General features: G+C 36.3%; 1 protein-coding gene across 1 annotated transcript in view; it reads right to left on the bottom strand.

Moving 5' to 3' along the window:
• Positions 1 to 19,868, bottom strand: part of LOC148940437 (NEDD4-binding protein 2-like) — a 179,262-nt gene that overhangs the window by 155,342 nt on the left and 4,052 nt on the right. The window contains exon 2 of the mRNA XM_089104990.1: positions 3,097 to 3,230. Within this exon, the coding sequence (XP_088961116.1) occupies positions 3,097 to 3,217 (121 nt within the window). The 5' untranslated portion in view covers positions 3,218 to 3,230. The remainder of the gene's footprint in view (positions 1 to 3,096; positions 3,231 to 19,868) is intronic.

The following is a 19,868-nucleotide window of genomic DNA, read 5'->3' as shown; positions in this document are numbered from 1 at the left end:
AACAAAAAATAACAATAAAATTCCGAACATTTCGGCTCCACATCCGGAAGTCTTAATCAACAGAAAAAATTATAATAATGAAATTCCAAACATTTCGTCTTTATCAACAGAAAAAATAATAATAATGAAATTCCGAACATTTCGGCTCCACATCCGGAAGTCTTCATCAACAGGAAAATAATAATAATGAAATTCCGAAAATTTCGGCTCCATATCCGGAAGTCTTTATAAACAGAAAAAATAATAATAATTAAAGTCCGAACATTTCGGCTCCGCAGCCGGAAGTCTTTGTCAACAGGAAAAATAATAATAATGAAATTCCGAACAGTTCGGTTCCACATCTGGAAGTCTTTATAAACAGGAAAAATAATAATAATAAAAGTCCAAACATTTCGGCTCCACATCCAGAAGTCTTTATCAATAGGAAAAAAAAGGAAAAGAAAAGAAAAAAAGCTGAAAACTTAGCTCAAACATAAAAAATCACATTTATTTATAACGGAGTTCTTTTTCGTTTTTCTTTCTGTTTATATAATAGACAATGTCTGTTTTATTTATGTTTAAAATAAGCTTTAGGTGGATTTTCTTCTTTTTTCCCGTTGATAGAGGGTTCCAGATGTTTAGCCGAAATATTTGGTCTTTTATCATTATTTTTGTGCAAATAAGTTTTGGTTTGTTAATATTCACTGTTTTATTAAGAAAAATTTACATGTTTTATATGTATTTTCGTGTTTTTATGTGTTATGTATTTTCAACTCCTTAGTTTTTAAATTGCGCGATTAAGGGAATGGCACTCTTTTGGATACCTATGTTGGGACGACCCCACGCCATGCACATATATATCTCATAAAGATTACTCAAAAGGCCCCCTCCCCCCTACACCTGTGGATTATAAACAACGACGAATTTGCGTCCAAGTTTTTCGCCATTTTTGGAGAAATTTAAAATAAAAAAGTAGCTTTCTTGGAACACATCAGTACACAGATCGTATTACATGTTTGATAAGATGCTAACATGCAAAATGTTTAATAGTCTTGCTTATGTAGCAATCTTGGCGTATTAAAAAGAAATTTCTCAAGTATGTTTCAAACAGTTCGTGGTAACGAACTGTAAGTAAGGAGCGACCCGGCTCAATGGTAACTGAAACTCGAAAAAACGGAATTTCGGTACCAATAGATACATCAAAAGAATCAGATTTTAATTCTGATTTCAAATATATAAGTTTCATCAAGTTTAATCTTACCCATCAAAAGTTACGCGTCTGAGAAAATTTGGCTGATTTTCGAAAAAAGGGGGAAGACCCCCTAAAAGTTATAGAACCTTAATGAAATTCACACCATCATATTCAGCGTATCAGAGAACCCTACTGTAGAGGTTTCAAGCTCTTATCTACAAAAATGTGGAATTTTGCATTTTTTGCCAGAAGAAAGATCACGGATGCGTGTTTATTTGTTTTTTTTCCAGGGGTAATCGTATTGACCCAGTGGTCCTAGAATATCGTAAGAGGGCTCATTGGAACGGAAATTAAAAGTTCTAGTGCCCTTTTTAAATGACCAAAAAAAATGGAGGGCAACTAGCCCTCCTCCCACGCTCATTTTTTATCAAAATCATTTAATTAAAAATTTGAGATGTCCATTTTGTGCAGCATAGTCGAAAATCTAATAAATATGTCTTTTATGATGACTTAATCCCCCACAGTTCCCAGGGGAAGGGCTGCAAGTTATGAACTTTGCCCATTGCTTACATATCGTATTGGTTATTGGGAAGTATACAGACATTTTCAGGAAGAATTTTTTTCGGGTGGGGGGGGGCTGGAGGAGGGGGTTACTTGGGAGAATCTGTCCGTGGAGGATGTTTCTTTGGGGTAGGGGATATTTCTATGAAGGGGGCACCGGATTTCCAAGCATTATTTAAAAACGATCAGAAATTAAATTTTAAAAAACAAGTTTTTTCAAATGAAAGTAAGAAGCAACATTAAAAATTAAAATGAACAGAAATCATTACGTATATGAGGGGGTTCTCCCCCAAGTCAATACCTCACTCTTTACGATATAGTTTGTTTTTAGTTCTTTCAAAAGAACTATCTATTCTAATTAAACTGCCTTTGTGATTCAGGGTTTTGTGAATTAAAAAAATTTTAACGTTTAACGTAATGTGCGTGTCAGTTACTTAGGAGAGAACCCCCTCATATCCGTAATAACATATAAACAATAAAAAAAACAATAAAAAAAACAAGCGATACGGATCAATAGTAATCAAACTTTTGAAAATGGAACTTTGATGTCAATAAAAATATTAAAAGAATGGGCTTATAATGATGATTCTAAATATATGAATTTTATGACGTTTAGTATTAGTCATCAACGGCTATGAGTCTGATAATACTTACCTAATTTTGTAAACAGGGGGGAAAAATCCCCTGCAAGTTAAAGAATTTTAATGAAAATCACACAGTCCGATACAGCCTATCAAAAAACTACATTACATTGGTTTCAAGCTCATATCTGCAAAAATCTGCAACTATGTATTTTTTGCGAGAAGATAAATATGCGAATATAGAAGTTCGTTACGTAAGTTAATTTGTAAATTACGTCAGAACCAAATTTAGAGACAGCCATATAGCAAAAGAAAAGTAAAATTTTTATGCAAATTTTGTTTACTTATTCAATGACGGCGAGCAAAAATAAAAGCTGTATTAACTAAAAAACGATCAGAAATGAAATAAAAAAACAAGTTTTTTAAACTGAAAGTAAGGAGCGACATTAAAACTTAAAACGAACAGAAATTATTCCGTATATGAAAGGGGCTGTGCCCTCCTCAACGCCTCGCTCTTTACGCTAAAGTTTGACTCTGTCTCACAACTTTATTTTTTAAAACAATAAAAAACTCTAGCGTAAAGAGCGAGGCGCTGAGGAGGGGACATCCCCTTTCATATACGGAATAATTTCTGTTCGTTTTAAGTTTTAATGTCGCTCCTTACTTTCAGTTTAAAAAACTTGTTTTTTTTATTTAATTATAAAAAGCAACAAAGGGGCAAAACCTACAAGAAAATATTTTTACAGTATTAATTACTACAATGTATTTCAAAGTGCTGCTTACTATTCCACTCATTAGAAGCCAGTGCATCAATAACAACGTCGTCACCCAATTGCGGAAATATGCTCTTCAGCATCTCAACCTTGTCACCTTCAGTCTCAATGCTCTGTGTAGCACCTGACATTTCAAAATGTGTACTAAAGAAAGAAGAAGAATAAATTTAAAAAACAATCATTTTATGGTAAGAAATTGCTTTCCAGGCACCTTTGGGGTCAAGTAAAACGTGTTCCTGTAGATTCTGGGAAATCTCCTTTTTCAAGCGTAGTCACAGAATATTTCCAAAGCCCTGCTTTATAATGTTTATATTGAGATAGCATGGAAGACACTTATGTTGAATAGCAAAACAGTAAATGTTGTAGTAAAAACTAACAAAAGCAAATGTTGTTTTTATTAGCACTTTAATATACCAATGAGGAGGGGAGAGCCCCTTTCCTAATATCAATCTAAAAAATCCTCTTTATTATAATATTGTGGCATAGACATGCCTTTTAATTGTAAATCAGATCCAGGGGTCTCGTCATTAAGAGCTAGGCCTGTACATGCCTGTGCTTTTTAAGTTCAGAGACACGTCAATAAGATTGAGGAGCTAAAAGTTGCCTGTCCAAAAATCAGATGTTGCACCACCAAAACAATTGCTAGCAGACAAACGACATATCGTATTAAAAATCTTAAAGAAAAAAACATCGAAAATGGGGTTTTTTAAGGCCAACAAAGAATATTGAAAAACGAAGCTCGTTTGATCTTTATGATTTTTTCTTTAGGATTGATCATTTTTTCTTTCAGATTTTTTTTTTATTATGGCAGGCCAATGCAGTTAGAAATTATCTTCGTCATGCTTATGGGTAAAAAAATTATATATTGAGTTTAAGCTTCTCAGAAAATGTGGCACAGTTGACACTGAGTGCTTTGCAAAAATTGATAGAGCTTGATTCATATATTGAGTTTAAGCTTCTCAGAAAATGTGGCACAGTTGACACTGGGTGCTTTGCAAAAATTGGTAGAGCTTGATTCATATATTGAGTTTAAGCTTTTCAGAAAATGTGGCACAGTTGACACTGGTTGCTTTGCAAAAATTGGTAGAGCTTGATTCATATATTGAGTTTAAGCTTCTCAGAAAATGTGGCACAGTTGACACTGGATGCTTTGCAAAAATTGGTAGAGCTTGATTCATATATTGAGTTTAAGCTTCTCAGAAAATGTGCCACAGTTGACACTGGGTGCTTTGCAAAAATTGATAGAGCTTGATTCATATATTGAGTTTAAGCTTCTCAGAAAATGTGGCACAGTTGACACTGGTTGCTTTGCAAACATTGGTAGAGATTGATTCATATATTGAGTTTAAGCTTTTCAGAAAATGTGGCACAGTTGACACTGGATGCTTTGCAAAAATTGGTAGAGCTTGATTCATATATTGAGTTTAAGCTTCTCAGAAAATGTGGCACAGTTGACACTGGATGCTTTGCAAAAATTGGTAGAGCTTGATTCATATATTGAGTTTAAGCTTCTCAGAAAATGTGACACAGTTGACACTGGGTGCTGTGCAAAAATTGATAGAGCTTGATTCATATATTGAGTTTAAGCTTCTCAGAAAATGTGGCACAGTTGACACTGGGAGCTTTGCAAAAATTGGTAGAGCTTGATTCATATATTGAGTTTAAGCTTCTCAGAAAATGTGGCACAGTTGACCCTGGGAGCTTTGCAAAAATTGGTAGAGCTTGATTCATATATTGAGTTTAAGCTTCTCAGAAAATGTGGCACAGTTGACACTGGGTGCTTTGCAAAAATTGGTAGAGCTTGATTCATTGTATGTGTTCTTTAATATTACAAGATACCAAAACCTTATAAATTTATTTAAACCATATAAGATCTTATAAAATTGTAAGCATCTCTCCAACAGGCTGCTTCTTGGTATATTTTACTTTAACAGCATGGGCACCAAAACTTTATAAAAAAAATCCTTCGAATAATCTAAGAACCAAATGAACAAAATTATATATTTCGCTCTTTTAGTTTTTGTTGTTTTATCAAAATAATCATTTAGATTTTACTGTCTCTCAATATATAATAAAAATGAAATGAAATTCAACAGCAGTGGAGGGTTCATTTGATATTCTGCACAATATTATAGTCTTTAATCAAGCAAAAGGAACTGATAATTGCATTAAGCTGTTATTGGGTTTTAAAGGGATCACAAAAATTAAAAATAATACATCTATAAAAGGCCTAGCATAAACTGAGTTGAAGGAGATGATAGATCAAATCCTATTTGTTGTATCTACCTGCATAATTGCTAATGTTGATAACCCCTAGCAAGTTGCTAACCTTAAGCTCTGAAAACGATCCATTGATATTATGCAACAGGTACATAAAGCAAATATTTGTGATTAAACACTCGAATTCACGCAATTGAGTATACAAACTATTTTTTATTGCATGTTTGTTGTTTAGCAGGCTTTGCTGCTAGTTCCATTGTGAATTGGCACTAAATTTCAGCTTACTGTTACGCAGCTAGCCTAAAAATATTTTAATTTACTTATTGTATCCTCAGTTTTCTGACAAAGAATTCATTACATTTGAAGCATTCTTCTTTTCTTCTTTCTACATTATAGACTTTGAGAAGTCCCAAAAGCAGACAATTCATCTTGTGTTACCTGTAAGTTATCAACCCCGGTGTGGATACTACCAATAATAGACAACGTTTATATTCAAGTCAAGTGAAATCTAAACAAAACTCTTGAATTGTTTATAAACTTTAATTCCATATGCCTCTTCCAATGTTTTGAATATTCTTAAAATTTCCAATTCAGATGTGATTTTGAGAAACCTTTGTAAATGTTTGCCTTATAAACTTACAGGATCCTGATTGTCATTAGAGAAATATCCCTGTTTCAGCAATCTCTAGATGGCAGTCCATTAATTCGTCAAATTAAATCTAATTACACTAGGTATTCTATGCTGAGCCATGTTCCTTCTGTAATGTTTGATTCATCATAGATGTAATTCCGGTAATTTGATATAATTAAGTTCATTTTTTGGTGTTGAAAGCTGTAAGCTTACTGATTTTTATACTCTCTTTGATTATACTCTCTTTTAATTCTCTCTTTTTATACTATACGTGGATTTGACCTAATAGAAAATAAAACTTCTTTTAAAATTCTCAGGTCTATCCCTAGTTTCAATTAAAAAATTTTAATATTTGATGAAACACCATAAATGTTTTTGCAGCTTACATATATCTTGTCAATCATTTGTTTCTTGTGTAATTTTGCCTGCATCATAGACACTTATAACGATACAACCACTCTCTTTGATTATACTCTCTTTTAATTCTCTCTTTTTATACTATAAGTGGATTTAACCTAATAGAAAATAAAACTTCTTTTAAATTTTCTGGTCTATTAAAAAATTTAATATTTGACAAAACACCATAAATGTTTTTGCAGCTTACATATATCTTGTCAATCATTTGTTTCTTGTGTAATTTTTTCTGCATCATAGACACTAAAAATGATACAACCACTACTGAGGCAAATATGATGTATGTATGCTTTTCAAATGTATTTATAGATATGACATTTATTTATTTATTAATACCAAAATACAGTAAGCTTTATCAAGCTTGTCGCACTAGACAATTATAAAAAGTCTATGACAATGTTGACAACATTATACACACATACAATTCAATGAAAAGTAACACACTCGAAAAGTCAACTAAAAAACATACTGGTCACAAAACAGGCTAATGAAATTTAGGCTAATGCAAAAAATATAAAAATATTCTAAAAATGGATTGTTATAAGACCTAGTATAGAAATTTGTAGAGGCTAAACTACTATTGAAAGACTGGACCGTGGTACTCGCAACTATTTCCGACGGAAGTGAGTTCCAAGTCTTCCGCACTTGGCTAGATAAAGAGTTTTGGCCTAATCTTTTCTGTGAGCATGGTGGGTAGATTTTGTGTTGGTGTTGACGGGAACTACTATTCTGTAAAAATGAAGAAGTGAGTTGGAGTGGTATCATCAATGTTCCTAACAATGCGGAATGTATTTATTAGGTCAGCTCTATCTCATCGGGACTGAAAACTAGCAACTGCAGTCTCTACATTCTCTGGTGGTAAGGTATGAGTTTGGGGGCCCAACATTGCACTTTCTCAGCCCTCTCTCTATCTCTCTTACTAAGGGGATACCATACTGATGAGCAATACTTAAGTAATGGACGTACAGTGGATACATAAAGTGAAATCAATGAACAAAGGTTAAATTTAGAAAATGTATGCTTTAGACATAGTAATTGGTAATTTGCCTGATGGGTGAAATCCGATGCATGTTTATCAAATTTGTAACTTGAATCAAAGCAAACCCCAAGGTCTCGAACATACTCCACGCTTGAAATTGATTTACCATCAACAAAGTAATGGTAATGTCAAGGGAGTCTACGCAAAAAGCGCACAGCGTTGCACTTGGTTTCAGTAATGAACACAGAGTTTGCACTACACCACCAGCACAGAACAACCAAATCCTCTTGAAGTAAAGAAATCTCATGTTCATTCATGACTGACCTGTAAACTTTCACATCATCTGCAAACATTTTTAAGGTAGAATTCCTAACAACATGTGGCAAATCATTGATAAAAAGGCAGAAGAGTACCAGCCCAAGACAACTGCCTTGTGGAACTCTGCTTATGACCGACATAGGTGATGACAGAGCATCACCTACTGCAACCTCTTGGGTTCTATTTGCAACATAATGCATTATCCATGCTTTAGTTGGTGGACTGATATCATATAGTTGACATTTCATTATCAGAAGTAGGAGGGAAATTTTGTCAAATACTTTGGAAAAGTCAATTTAAATACAATCAAACAAAACACCACAATCCACCATCAATTGAAAGTCATGAGTCATCCTCAGAAGTTGCGTGTTACAATATCGCCGTTTACAAAAATTAAATAAAAAAAACAAGTTTTTTAAACTGAAAGTAAGGGGCGACATTAAAACTCAAAACGAACAGAAATTAGTCCGTATATGAAAGGGGCTGGCCCCTCCTCAACACCTCGTTCTTTACGCTAAAGTTTTTTATTGTTTTAAAAAATAGAGTTGTGAAAAAGAGTCAAACTATAGCGTAAAGAGCGAGGCGTTGAGGAGGGTACAGCCCCCTTCATATACGGAATAATTTCTGTTCGTTTTGAGTTTTAATGTCGCCCCTTACTTTCAGTTTTAAAAACTTGTTTTTTTTATTTAATTTCTGATCGTTTTTTAGTTAATGCAGCTTTTTGTTTTGGCTCGCCGTCATTGAATAAGTAAACAAAATTTGCATAAAAATTTTACTTTTCTTTTGCTAAATGGCTGTCTCTAAATTTGGTTCTGACGTAATTTACAAATTAACTTACGTAACGAACTTCTATTTTCGTATATTTTTCTTCTGAAAAAAAATACAAAGTTGCAGATTTTTGCAGATATGAGCTTGAAACCTATGTTATAGGGTTTTCTGATACACTGAATCTGACAGTGATTTTCATTAAAAATTTTTCACTTTTAGGGGATGTTTCCCCCCTCTTTAAAAAATCAGGTAAGTTTTCTCAGGCTCGTAGCCTTTGATGAGTAATACTAAACTTAATAAAATTTATATATTTAGAATCAGCATTATAATCCCATTCTTTTTATACATTTATTGACATGAATGTTTCGTTTTTAAAAGTTTCGATTACTATTGAGCCGTATCGCTTGTTTTTTTTTTATTGTTTTTTTTTTTATTACGTATATTTTATTACGTATATGATTCGGTTCTACCCTTAGTCAATACCACACTCTTTACGTTAAAAGTTAAAAAAATTTTAATTCACACACCCCTGAATCACAAAGGCCGTTTAATTAGAATAGATAGCTCTTTTGAAAGCACTAAAAAAACTGTAAATAATGCTTGGAAATCCGGCACCCCCTTCATAGAAATGTCCCTTACCCCAAAGAAACATCCTCCACGGAAAGATTCTCCCGTGTAACGCCCTCCTCCAGCCCCCCAACCCCCCCCCCCACACCAAAAAAAAATTCTTCCTGAAAATGTCTGTATACTTCCCAATAACCAATACAATATGCAAGCAATGGGCAAAGTTCACAACTTGCAGCCCTTCCCCTGAGAACTGTGGGGGATTAAGTCATCGTAAAAGACATATTTATTAGATTTTCGACTATGCTAAACAAAATGGCTATCTCAAAATTTAATTGGGTGACTTTGAGAAAAAAATGAGCGTGGGAGGGGGCCTAGTTGCCCTCCATTTTTTTTTGTCACTCAAAAAGGGCACTAGAACTTTTAATTTCCGTTCCAATGAGCCCTCTTACAATATTCTAGGACCACTGGGTCAATACGATTACCCCTGGGGAAAAAAAAAACAACAAATAAACGCGCACCCATGATCTTTCTTCTGGCAAAAAATGGAAAATTCCACATTTTTGTAAATAGGAGCTTGAAACCTCTACAGAAGGGTTCTCTGATACGCTGAATATAATGGTGTGACTTTCATTAAGGTTCTATAACTTTTGGGGGTCTTTCCTCCTTTTTGCGAAAATCAGCCGAATTTTCTCAGGTGCGTAACTTTTGATGAGTAAGATTAAACTTGATGAAACTTATATATTTGAAATCAGCATTAAAATTTGATTCTTTTGGTGTATCTATTGGTATCGAAATTCCGGTTTTTAGAGTTTCGGTTACCATTGAGCCGGGTCGCTCCTTACTTACAGTTCGTTACCACGAACTGTTTGAAACCATGCTGAGCTGAATGCCATAAATTATTTTCCTAAAAATGTTTCCTAAAAATTTTACTAAAAATTCTGCTCACCAGAACTTTCTCCATTATCATAGGCAGCACAATAGCGCTACCTAAGCAAAGAACAGTGTTGGCACAATGTATTATTATTTTTTTTTGTTGTCTTTTTTTTTTTTTTTTGGTTTTAGACCAGGGCGCTTCGTATCGAAGTTGTTGTAGAAACTTCAAAAAGGACTCATTCGATTGGAAATTGGAAAGGCTTGTGCCCTTTTTAATAGTCGAAAGTGATTGGAAGGCAACAAACACCCCTTCTATGTCTACCATTTCCCCAAAGACATCCAATCAAAATTTTGAGGTAGCCATTTTGTTCAACATGGTTTAAAGACCTGGAAATTATGTCTTTGAGGAAGACACTCCCCCACAGCCCTCAGGGCAAGGGTTTTAATTTATGCCCTGGGGGCATATAAGGTTTTTTAGAGAAATCGCTATTGTACAAACTTCAGAAAGGGCTCATTCAATTATTCAATTGGAAATTCAAAGGGCCAGTGCCCTTTTTAATAGTCGAAAGTGATTGGAGGATAAATAACTCTCCTCTTACGTCCACCATTTCCCCAAACACATGCAATCAAAATTTTGATATAATCATTTTTTCAACGTAGTTGAAATTTCTGGAAATTAGGTCTTTGAAGATGACAAACCCCCACAGCCCTCAGGGCAAGGGTTGTAAGTTATGCCCTGGGGCATATAATGTTCTTATAGAAAGCGTTATCGTAAAAACTTCAAAAAGGGCTCATTCGATTGGAAATTGAAAGGGCTACAGACTTCAATTTCCAATTTTTGATAGTTGAAAGTGATTGGAGGGCAACTATCCCCCCTCCCCTCTCACACCCACTATTTCTCCAAACACATGCAATCCAAATTTTGAGATATCCATTTCGTTCAACTTAGTTGAAAGTTCTGGAAATTAGGTCTTTGATGAAGATAACCCCCTCAGAGCCCTCAGGGCAAGGGTTGTAAGTTATTCCCTGGGGGCATATAAGGTTTTTATAGATAGTGTTGTCGTAAAAACTTCAAAACGGGCTGACTCAATTGGAAATTGAAAGGGCTAATGCCCTTTTTAAAATTTGAGTGATTGGAGGGCAACTAACCCCCCTCTCACACCCACCATTTCCCCAAATACATCGAATCAAAATTTTAAGACAACAATTTTTTTTCAACGTAGTTGAAAGCTCTGGAAATTAGGTCTTTGTGGATGATAACCCCCCACAGACCTCATGGTAAGGATTGTAAGTTATGCCCTGGGGGCATATAAGGTTTTTATAGAAAGAGTTGTCATAGAAACTTCAAAAAGGGCTCGTTTGATTGGAAATTGAAAGGGTTGCTGCCCTTTGTAATAGTAGAAAGTGATTGGAGGGCAACTACCCTCCTCTTACTCCAACCCTTTCCCCAAACACATCCAATCAAAATTTTGAAATAGCCATTTTTTTCAATGTAGTTGACAGTTCTGGAAATTAGGTCTTTGAGGATGAATACCCCCCCCCCAGACCTTGGGTTAAGGGTTGTAAGTTATGCCCTGGGGGCATATAAGGTTTTTATAGAAAGCATTGTTATATAAATTTCAAAAGGGGCTCATTTGATTCGAAATTGAAAGGACTAGTGCCCTTTTTAATAGTCGAAAGTGATTGGAGGGCAACTAACCCACCTCTTACACCCACCATTTCCCAGAAAACATTCAATCAAATTTTGAGATAGCCATTTTGTTCAACATAGTTGAAATGTCTGGAAAATATGTCTTTGAGGATGACAAACCCCCATAGCCCAAGGGCAAAGGTTGTAAGTTATGCCCTGGGGGCATATAAGGTTCTTATAGAAAGTGTTGGCATAGAAAGTTCAAAACAGGCTCATTGAATTGGGAATTGAGAGGGCTAGTGCCCTTATTAATAGTCAAAAGCAATTGGAGGGCAAATGCCCCCCCCCACGCTCATCATTTCCAAGAACACTTCCAATCAACATTTTGATATAGCCATTTTGTTGAAGATAGTTGAAGGGTCTGAAAATTATGTCTTTGAGTATGACAGCCTTGGGGCATATAAGGTTTTTATAGAAAGTGTGTTAGAAACTTCAAAAACGACTCATTTTATTGGAAATTGAAAGGGCTATTGCCCTTTTTAATAGTCAAAAGTAATTGGAGGGAGAATCACCCCCCCCCTGCCCATCATTTCCCCAAACATTTCTGGTCGACATTTTGATATGGCCATTTTGTTCAACATAGTTGAAAGATCTGAAAATTATGTCTTTGAGGATGACAACCCTCCCCTCACAGCCCTCAGGAAAATGGTTATAAGTTATGACCTTGGGGCATATAAGGTTTTTATAGAAATTTTTGTTGTAGAAGCTTCAAAAAGGGCTCATTCGATTGGAAATTCAGAGGACTAGTGTCTCTCTTATTAGTTGAAAGTGATCAGAGGCCAAATGCCCCCCCCCCATGACCATCATTTCCCCAAACAGTTCCAATCAAAATTTTGAGAGAGCCATTTTGTTCAAGGTATTTGAAAGGTCTGGAAATTATGTCTTTGAGTATAGCAAATCCCCCCAGCCCTCAGCGCAAGGGTTATAAGTTATACCCTGGGTGCATATAAGGTTTTTATAGAAAGTGTTGTTAGAAACTTCAAAAACGACTCATTTTATTGGGCATTGAAAGGGCTATTGCCCTTTTTAATAGTCAAAAGTAATTGGAGGGAGAATCACCCCCCCCTGCCCATCATTTCCCCAAACATTTATGGTCGACATTTTGATATGGCTATTTTGTTCATCATAGTTGTAAGGTCTCAAAATTATGTCTTTGAGGATGACAACCCTCCCCCCATAGCCCTCAGGACAAGGGTTATAAGTTATGCCCTTGGGGCATATAAGGTTATTATAGAATGTTTCGTCGTAGAAGCTTCAAAAAGGGCTGATTAAATTGGAAATTCAGAGGCCTAGTGCCTTTTTTTTTAGTCGAAAGTGATCAGAGGGCAAATGCCCCCCCCCCCATGCCCATCATTTCCCCAAACAGCTCCAATCAAAATTTTGAGAAAACCATTTTGTTCAAGGTATTTGAAAGGTCTGGAAATTATGTCTTTGAGTATAGCAAATCCCCCCAGCCCTCAGAGCAAGGGTTATAAGTTATGCCCTGGGGGCATATAAGGTTTTTATAGAAAACATGGTCATTTTACTGGGAATCAGACGCTTTAGTGCTCTTTTTAAGAGTCAAAGTGGTCGAAGGACAGCTAAACCCCTCTCCCACACACACACACACACACACACACACACACACACACACACACACACACACACACACACACACACACACACACACATGTCACATAGTCCCGAAATGCATCTAATAGAAATTTTGAGATAGCCATGCTATTCAAATAGTCTAAATATCATATAACAAGGCTTTTGGGATTGAAACAAACCCCAGAGATTAGGGGCATGGGTTGAAAGTTATGCCCAGTGGTATTTAAGGTTTATTAAGGAAGAGATGGTTGTTTAACTTTAGAAGAGGCTCAGTCTTTCTCTCTACAATAGACTATGTCAATATAAAACGAATAAAAATTGATTAAAAAAAACTTTTTCCACAAAGTTAGTTTTTCAAAAAAAATTAAAGAATTCCATTCAACCAAAAATGAACAAAATAGAATCAAACATTATACCAAGCATACAACTACCACATATCAGATGAAACCCAAAACAAAGAGAAATTAAAATAAATAACAGAGTCAAACTCGAAACGGGCAGAAATTAATATGAGTAGGGTTCTAAAACCCTATGCTTTCTAAAACCCAGAATATAATTTGTACTTTACTGAAAAAAAATTCTTTTAAATGTTTTCATTTCTATAACTTTAAGAAATAAAAATTAATTAAGATTTTAAGGAATAAATATCAGCATAGGCCTATGTATGTTAAACTGACAATGCACATTTTTTCAGTAAATGCATTTGAATTTTTTTTCAGTAAAGTACAAATTATATTCTGGTTGTAAGAAAGCATAGCGTTTTAGAACCCTACTTATATTAATTTCTGTTCTTTTGAGTTTGACTGTGTTATTTATTTTAATTTCTGTTTGTTTTCGGTTTCATTTATTTATTGATAAAAAATTTGTGGTAGTTGTATGCTTGGTAGATTCTTTGATTCTATTTTTGTTCATTTTTGGTTTAATGGAATTCTTTACTTTTTTTGAAAAACTTAATTTGCAGAAAATGTTTTTTTAATTAATACACGAAAAGATCAATGTATTTGAAATTGGTCTGTAAATTTTAAAATGGGACTTTGAACCATTCTTGTACAATGGCCTAATGATTGCTCTTTTCCAAGCTGAAGGACATTCACCAGAAAAGAGACAAAGATTAAAGAGGTATGTGAGTGATCCAGCAAGCACTGATGCAAGTTTGCATAACATCATATTTGAAAATCCATCAATATCCAGCACCTTTCCAGGATCATGATTTTGGAGTGTTTGATAAACCTGCTGGACCATAAAATCTTTTGTTAAATCTGGAGGAGTAAATTGAGTGTGTGTTTCTGTGAGCGTTTGTGTGAAAACTGAGCCAAATACCTTATTGAAAATTTGTAATTTTACAGAATTGTCATCTATGTGTGAAAGAGTTTCAGGATCTATAAAGAAAGAGGATAATGGGGATTGTGAAACCTATTTCCTTCTTACATACTTCCAAAATCTTTTTGGGAAACTTTGGACTGATTTTATAATATTTGGCTCAACCTCTTAACAATTTAGACAAAGGAACTTAGTTGCTCTATTTCTAGCTCTTTTATACCTAGACCATGAATCAAAGGTTTTAATTCTTACATGTTTGCACCACCTATCACCTTTTTTCTTTTAGCATTTGTACAATACACCAAGGGAGGATCTTTCTATTTTTAGAAAACTGTCTGTTTGTAGATATTGGTACATATTAATCTTTATCTTCTTTAAGGGCCTGCTTAATAAAATCAAAGGACATAATGTCAGTGTCAGGGTTGGTGAGACCTATCTGACCCAGCTAGAGTGACAAGTGGAGTCATTCAAGGTAGTCTTCTTGGGCCCCTCCTGTTCACCCTATTTATCAACAAAATTAACAGCAGTATCTCAAGCTCTACCAAGACTTTTTCAGACACTAAACTCTACAGAAAAATGGCATCACACACAGACGAAGGCTTCATTCAAGAAGATGTTGACAAACTGACAGAAAACCTGAAAACCCTTGGGCTAAACTTCAACACAAGCAAAACAAAAGTCATACAGATCAGCAAGAGAAAAGAAACAGCCCCACAGTTGACTATAAAAAGTAGAGCAGGTGCAAGGGTACCATTAGAGACAGTGGAATCAGAAAGAGACCTCGGAATCATCATTGACTCTCAACTTAAGTTTCATAACCCCACAAATAATATAGCTTCAAAGGCCTCTCAACTCACTGGTCTCATTAGGCGGAGCTTCAAGCATCATGACCAGCAGACCATTGTAAAGCTGTACAAAGGGTTAGTAAGACCTACTATTGAGTATGGTAATGTCATATGGGGACCTCACTATAAAACAGACTCAGCCAAGATAGAGAAAGTTCAAAGATGAGCCACAAAGCTTTTTCCAGGCTTCAAAGAGATGAGTTATGAAGAGAGGTTACAGAAACTGTAACTTCCAACACTCAAGTACAGAAGAAAAAGAGGAGACCAAATCCAGATGTACAAAATGAAAAACAAGTTGGAAAAACTCAGCTTTGAAAATTGCTTTTAGCTCCCCAAAACCCAAACTACATGAGGTCACTCAGTAAAAGTGCTCAAACCCCATGCCCTAAATAAATCAAGAGCCAATTTCTGGTGTGCAAGAGCTGTAGACGACTGGAACAGTCTCCCAGAAAGTTTTGTGAAAGCAGACACCCTAAACGCATCCAAAAATGGACTTGACCAATTCTGGAAACAACAAATGTACATACAGGACTCTTAAACATCTGACTTTATTGACTTAAAACTTTTAACACAATCATCTGTGCACACTCCTCTGAAGTTGATGTTGTACTGGGGCTCTGCTGGCCATAGACTCTAGGGAGACCCTTACCCATGGTTTAAATTGCAGAATTTAAGATAGCCAAGTATCAGAGAAACAACACTTGACAAACCAACTGACAGCCATCTAGAGAGTGTCATAGCAGAGATGTTTCCCTAAAGGCACTGAGGATCCTGTAAGTTAATAAATTACATAAATTTTTTTTTCCAAAATTAAGTGTCTTAATAGATTTTCTCAAGCTTCTGACCTCTGCCGGGTGAATATTTCTTGTTCTGCCAGGTGACTACCGACTGCGCCAGTTCTGCCGGGTGAATTTTTATTGTTCTGTCGGGTGAATTTTTCTTAGGCTAAGTGATAAACTAAGTAAGCTATAAAAATAATGAGAAAATCAAAAGGTTCCGCAGAGAATTTTACGATCGCATCATCTGAGCCATTAGCTTATCTCGCGCTGTTGAGGGCTACGACTGCTATGGTTCTCCTCCAAATTTATGACTGCGCCACTCTCAATCTTAGAGAGAAAATAACATGTGTAACTATATAGTAGGTTAGAAATTCTGCAACTATCAATTTGGGAGCGTAACCTTGCGTCCTTGAGTTATCTCTTTATCAATTACCTCTAATGTTATGTAGAAATCAGAATCCTGGGAACGTTTCTGATGGAGGCATACAAACTAGTTATCAGCTGTACAGTTAGATACAGACACATAGATAAAACGAACACAAATAGAAAAGCAATAGTTTTATTGAGACTTACATTTACATGTACAGCAGTACTTCACTTCAACTGGCGACAATAGTGGCTGAGATAACAGAAATGACCAAATCTCTACAAAGACTGCATCATAATGATAATTTGAATTGCAATGCCTGAATGCCAATAATAATAATGACCATAATAATCCCCATGATAATGATGCAAAAAACACTTTTCTTCGCTATATATCCTAAGTCCTAATCATGTGCTGTGAGAGCTACTTCACGATTGGCCCAAGTCCTGTGGAGGGGACCGCTACCTTGTAATTATGTTTACCAACTCACTTCATTATGCTAACTCTCTATCCAATAATTTGTTTTAAACGTTTCAATGATTTAAGCATTGACACTGCTCTTATAACTTAAACTTCCTGAGAAACTTTGTATCTAGCATCTTTTTTATTACCAAATATCTTAGCAAAATTCAAAACCGAATAGCATTGTTGTTTGGCTGAGGCCAAAACGCAGTTTCTCTTTTTAGTCCAGGACTTTTAGGGTTTGACCCGAACAAAATTGCAATATAAACGAAAATAGTACCAAAATGATCAGAAAAAAATTCTGTACAACATACTAAAAGTCCCCATAGATCCGAGTGGAGCGAGTACCAGAAAAACCGGGGGACAGGGGGAAATGCGGGGGAAATTGGGAAAAATGCCGAACATGCCCATAAAATAGTTCAACGTGAGTTTTCTGGGGATTTCCCATACGCTTATCACGAAACTGACATCTAAAATCCATTATATAATAAAACTACTCCGGAAACCGGGGGCACCCGGGGGACGAGGGGAAAAAATTTAAAAATACAGGGTAGGGGTAGAAAGCACTTTGAAATATGTTTTCTGGGGTCTTTTTATCTGCTGATCCCGAAACTGACATCTAAAATGAAATAAAGAACATGAGCCACACCATAACGGGGGAAAAGGGGGACAGAGGGGACGAAAAGGGACAATTGAAGTCAGGGGTAGAAATCAGTTTGAAATGTGTTTTCTGGGGTTTTCCTATCTGCTGATCACGAAATTGACACCTAAAATGAAGGAAAGAAAACGAGAACCATGAAAACCAAACAAAACTGGAGGAAATAACGGAAAAGGGGAAGGGAAGCCTGACTCCTGAGCCAGCTGCTAATGGCTAATAAGTAGGCCTATGGACAAAATAACTCGCTTAAGTATCAAACTTTTACTTTCTTGAATCACAGACATTTCTTACAACCATTTGAATTACTAAACATAAAGAACACAACCGCTTGGCAGTGATCACAGTATGAAACTTCAGCTATTATAGGTAAAATTTGTACTTTCAAAGGCAATATCGTTGAATAAAAAACTAAAAGAAAGAACTTCAGTAACTATAGGTAAAATCTTCACTTTTTAAGGCAGTACAGTTGACTTGAAAAACACAGCATTGATGTCACTAGTTGAGCTCCTCGTCTTCGACAATCTCGTTGTTCCTGTTCAAACAGTTGATACCCTGACATTCTTCGCACGCAACCGTACATGCTAATCTATTTTTCTTGCAGCTGCATCGCGAGTTCTCGCAGCCTGTTTTACAGTTGCATATCAAGACACTCAAAAGAGTCTTAGGTGCGGGTAACAAATCGGTCATCACAGGTGAATATTTATGGTCTCTGAGGCCCCAACCCCAGTCAGTGGGGTCGAGCTCAGCTGGTTCCTCTTTCCAACGGGATACCTGGAGGCGCACTCTCTGGGAGTGGAATGAAGCTGCGGCTTCGGTTTGCGGAAGCCTTTCAGGCTTAACAAACGCCGTAGTATTTGACAAGGAAACTTTTTCCAAGAAAATTCGATGTCGCAGCTTAGTGAGATCTTCGTTTGGTCGTGCTTTATACAAGCTGAGGAGAAGATATTCACCCGCTTTCACAATTTCATCTTTCGACGATGATTCATCCAGAAACACTTCACATTTTTTTTCTGAACACTTTGCTCTTCTTCAAAAGAGGTAGCACAGCTTGCTTTCCAAGTCCGAAAACTCATGAGGTCGTGTCACATCCCAAGAGTGCATGCCCTACCGGAAATAGCCTGGATACTTATCCCATTTTTTTTTTTAACTTCGTTGAGGCACCAGAACCGTGTTATCGCTTCTTTTGCGTTCGTTGACGATTCGATGTAAAGTGTTTTTGCATTAGGCGGGAGGTGATACAAGAGTAGAATCAGAAGGTCAGTGTTGTTGCCAAGAACTATTGTTTCAGAGTTTTCTGCTTTCGTTGCGGCAGTCTTTACGATTAGATAGTCAGCATCGTCCTTCGCATGGACGACTTCAAATCCTTTGGCTCTGAGTTTTTCCCTGATGTAGCTTATAATTTGCTGTTTGTTCTGAGAGTTGCTCAAAAACTCTTCCTTCTTTTTCTGGAGCTTCATCCCTAAACTGAAATCGATCACTTGATGCTGGCTCCCTTACACCGTTGGTTGTGGGTAGCATCTTTCGTGGTTGGACCAGCGCTGTATCCATCAAAGACAACAGTAGGGGAGGTACAGCGTCGAGTAACAAAACTAACATAGCTGTCACAGATTGAATCATAAGTATCACCCATCTTCCAAGGTACTTGCTGAAGCAGCCAACCTCCGTCAACTACAGTGACACGATCTGACACTGGCAGGTGGTGAATCGAGTCTGTTTTTGCTTCTTTCCATATTGCTTTCGCTAGTGCATGTTTGTCTGGCTGACGTATTATGCCATAATTCTCAAACAAAGCGGGCGGATAACTGCACAGTTCGTAAAGTAGAGTTTCTGCCATGTCATTTTCAGATGTATGGGCAGCAGTCGAAAGACGTTGAAAAAGCAGTGCAGGGTCGATATGCAAAATCTCGCCATCTATCCTTATGTTCCCATCAGATGCCAGTGTAACGACTTTGTCTTTCTTCCTGAATGAAAAACTTTTGACGGATTGGCCATCCATGCGCTGGAGGATCAGCTCACCTACAGCTTTAGCATCCTCTGCATTGACGCCTTTTTGGGCAATCAGCCCGGAACCTATACTTCGAAGCTCTGTGGAACTAGTGAAAGGACAGTTTTCTAGAAGGAATTCAAGAAACGTCAGTAGATCCTTAGTATCTCTCTTTATTCGTGCTGCGGTTGCAGTAACATGCTGTTCACTAGAACTGTACTCTAGGCCCATCAGTTTCTGCATTAGATCATTCACTGAAGCGAGTACTGGTGCAAAATTATGCTTGACATAACAAAAAAAATCTCGTCGTACCT

This window comes from Artemia sp. Qi Xiang Cuo, chromosome 19, assembly GCF_049724085.1.
Source record: "Artemia sp. Qi Xiang Cuo chromosome 19, ASM4972408v1, whole genome shotgun sequence".
Taxonomy (NCBI): Eukaryota; Metazoa; Arthropoda; class Branchiopoda; order Anostraca; family Artemiidae; genus Artemia; species Artemia sp. Qi Xiang Cuo.
Note: the sequence above shows the minus strand (reverse complement) of the source record. Positions and strands in the feature narration are given on the sequence as shown.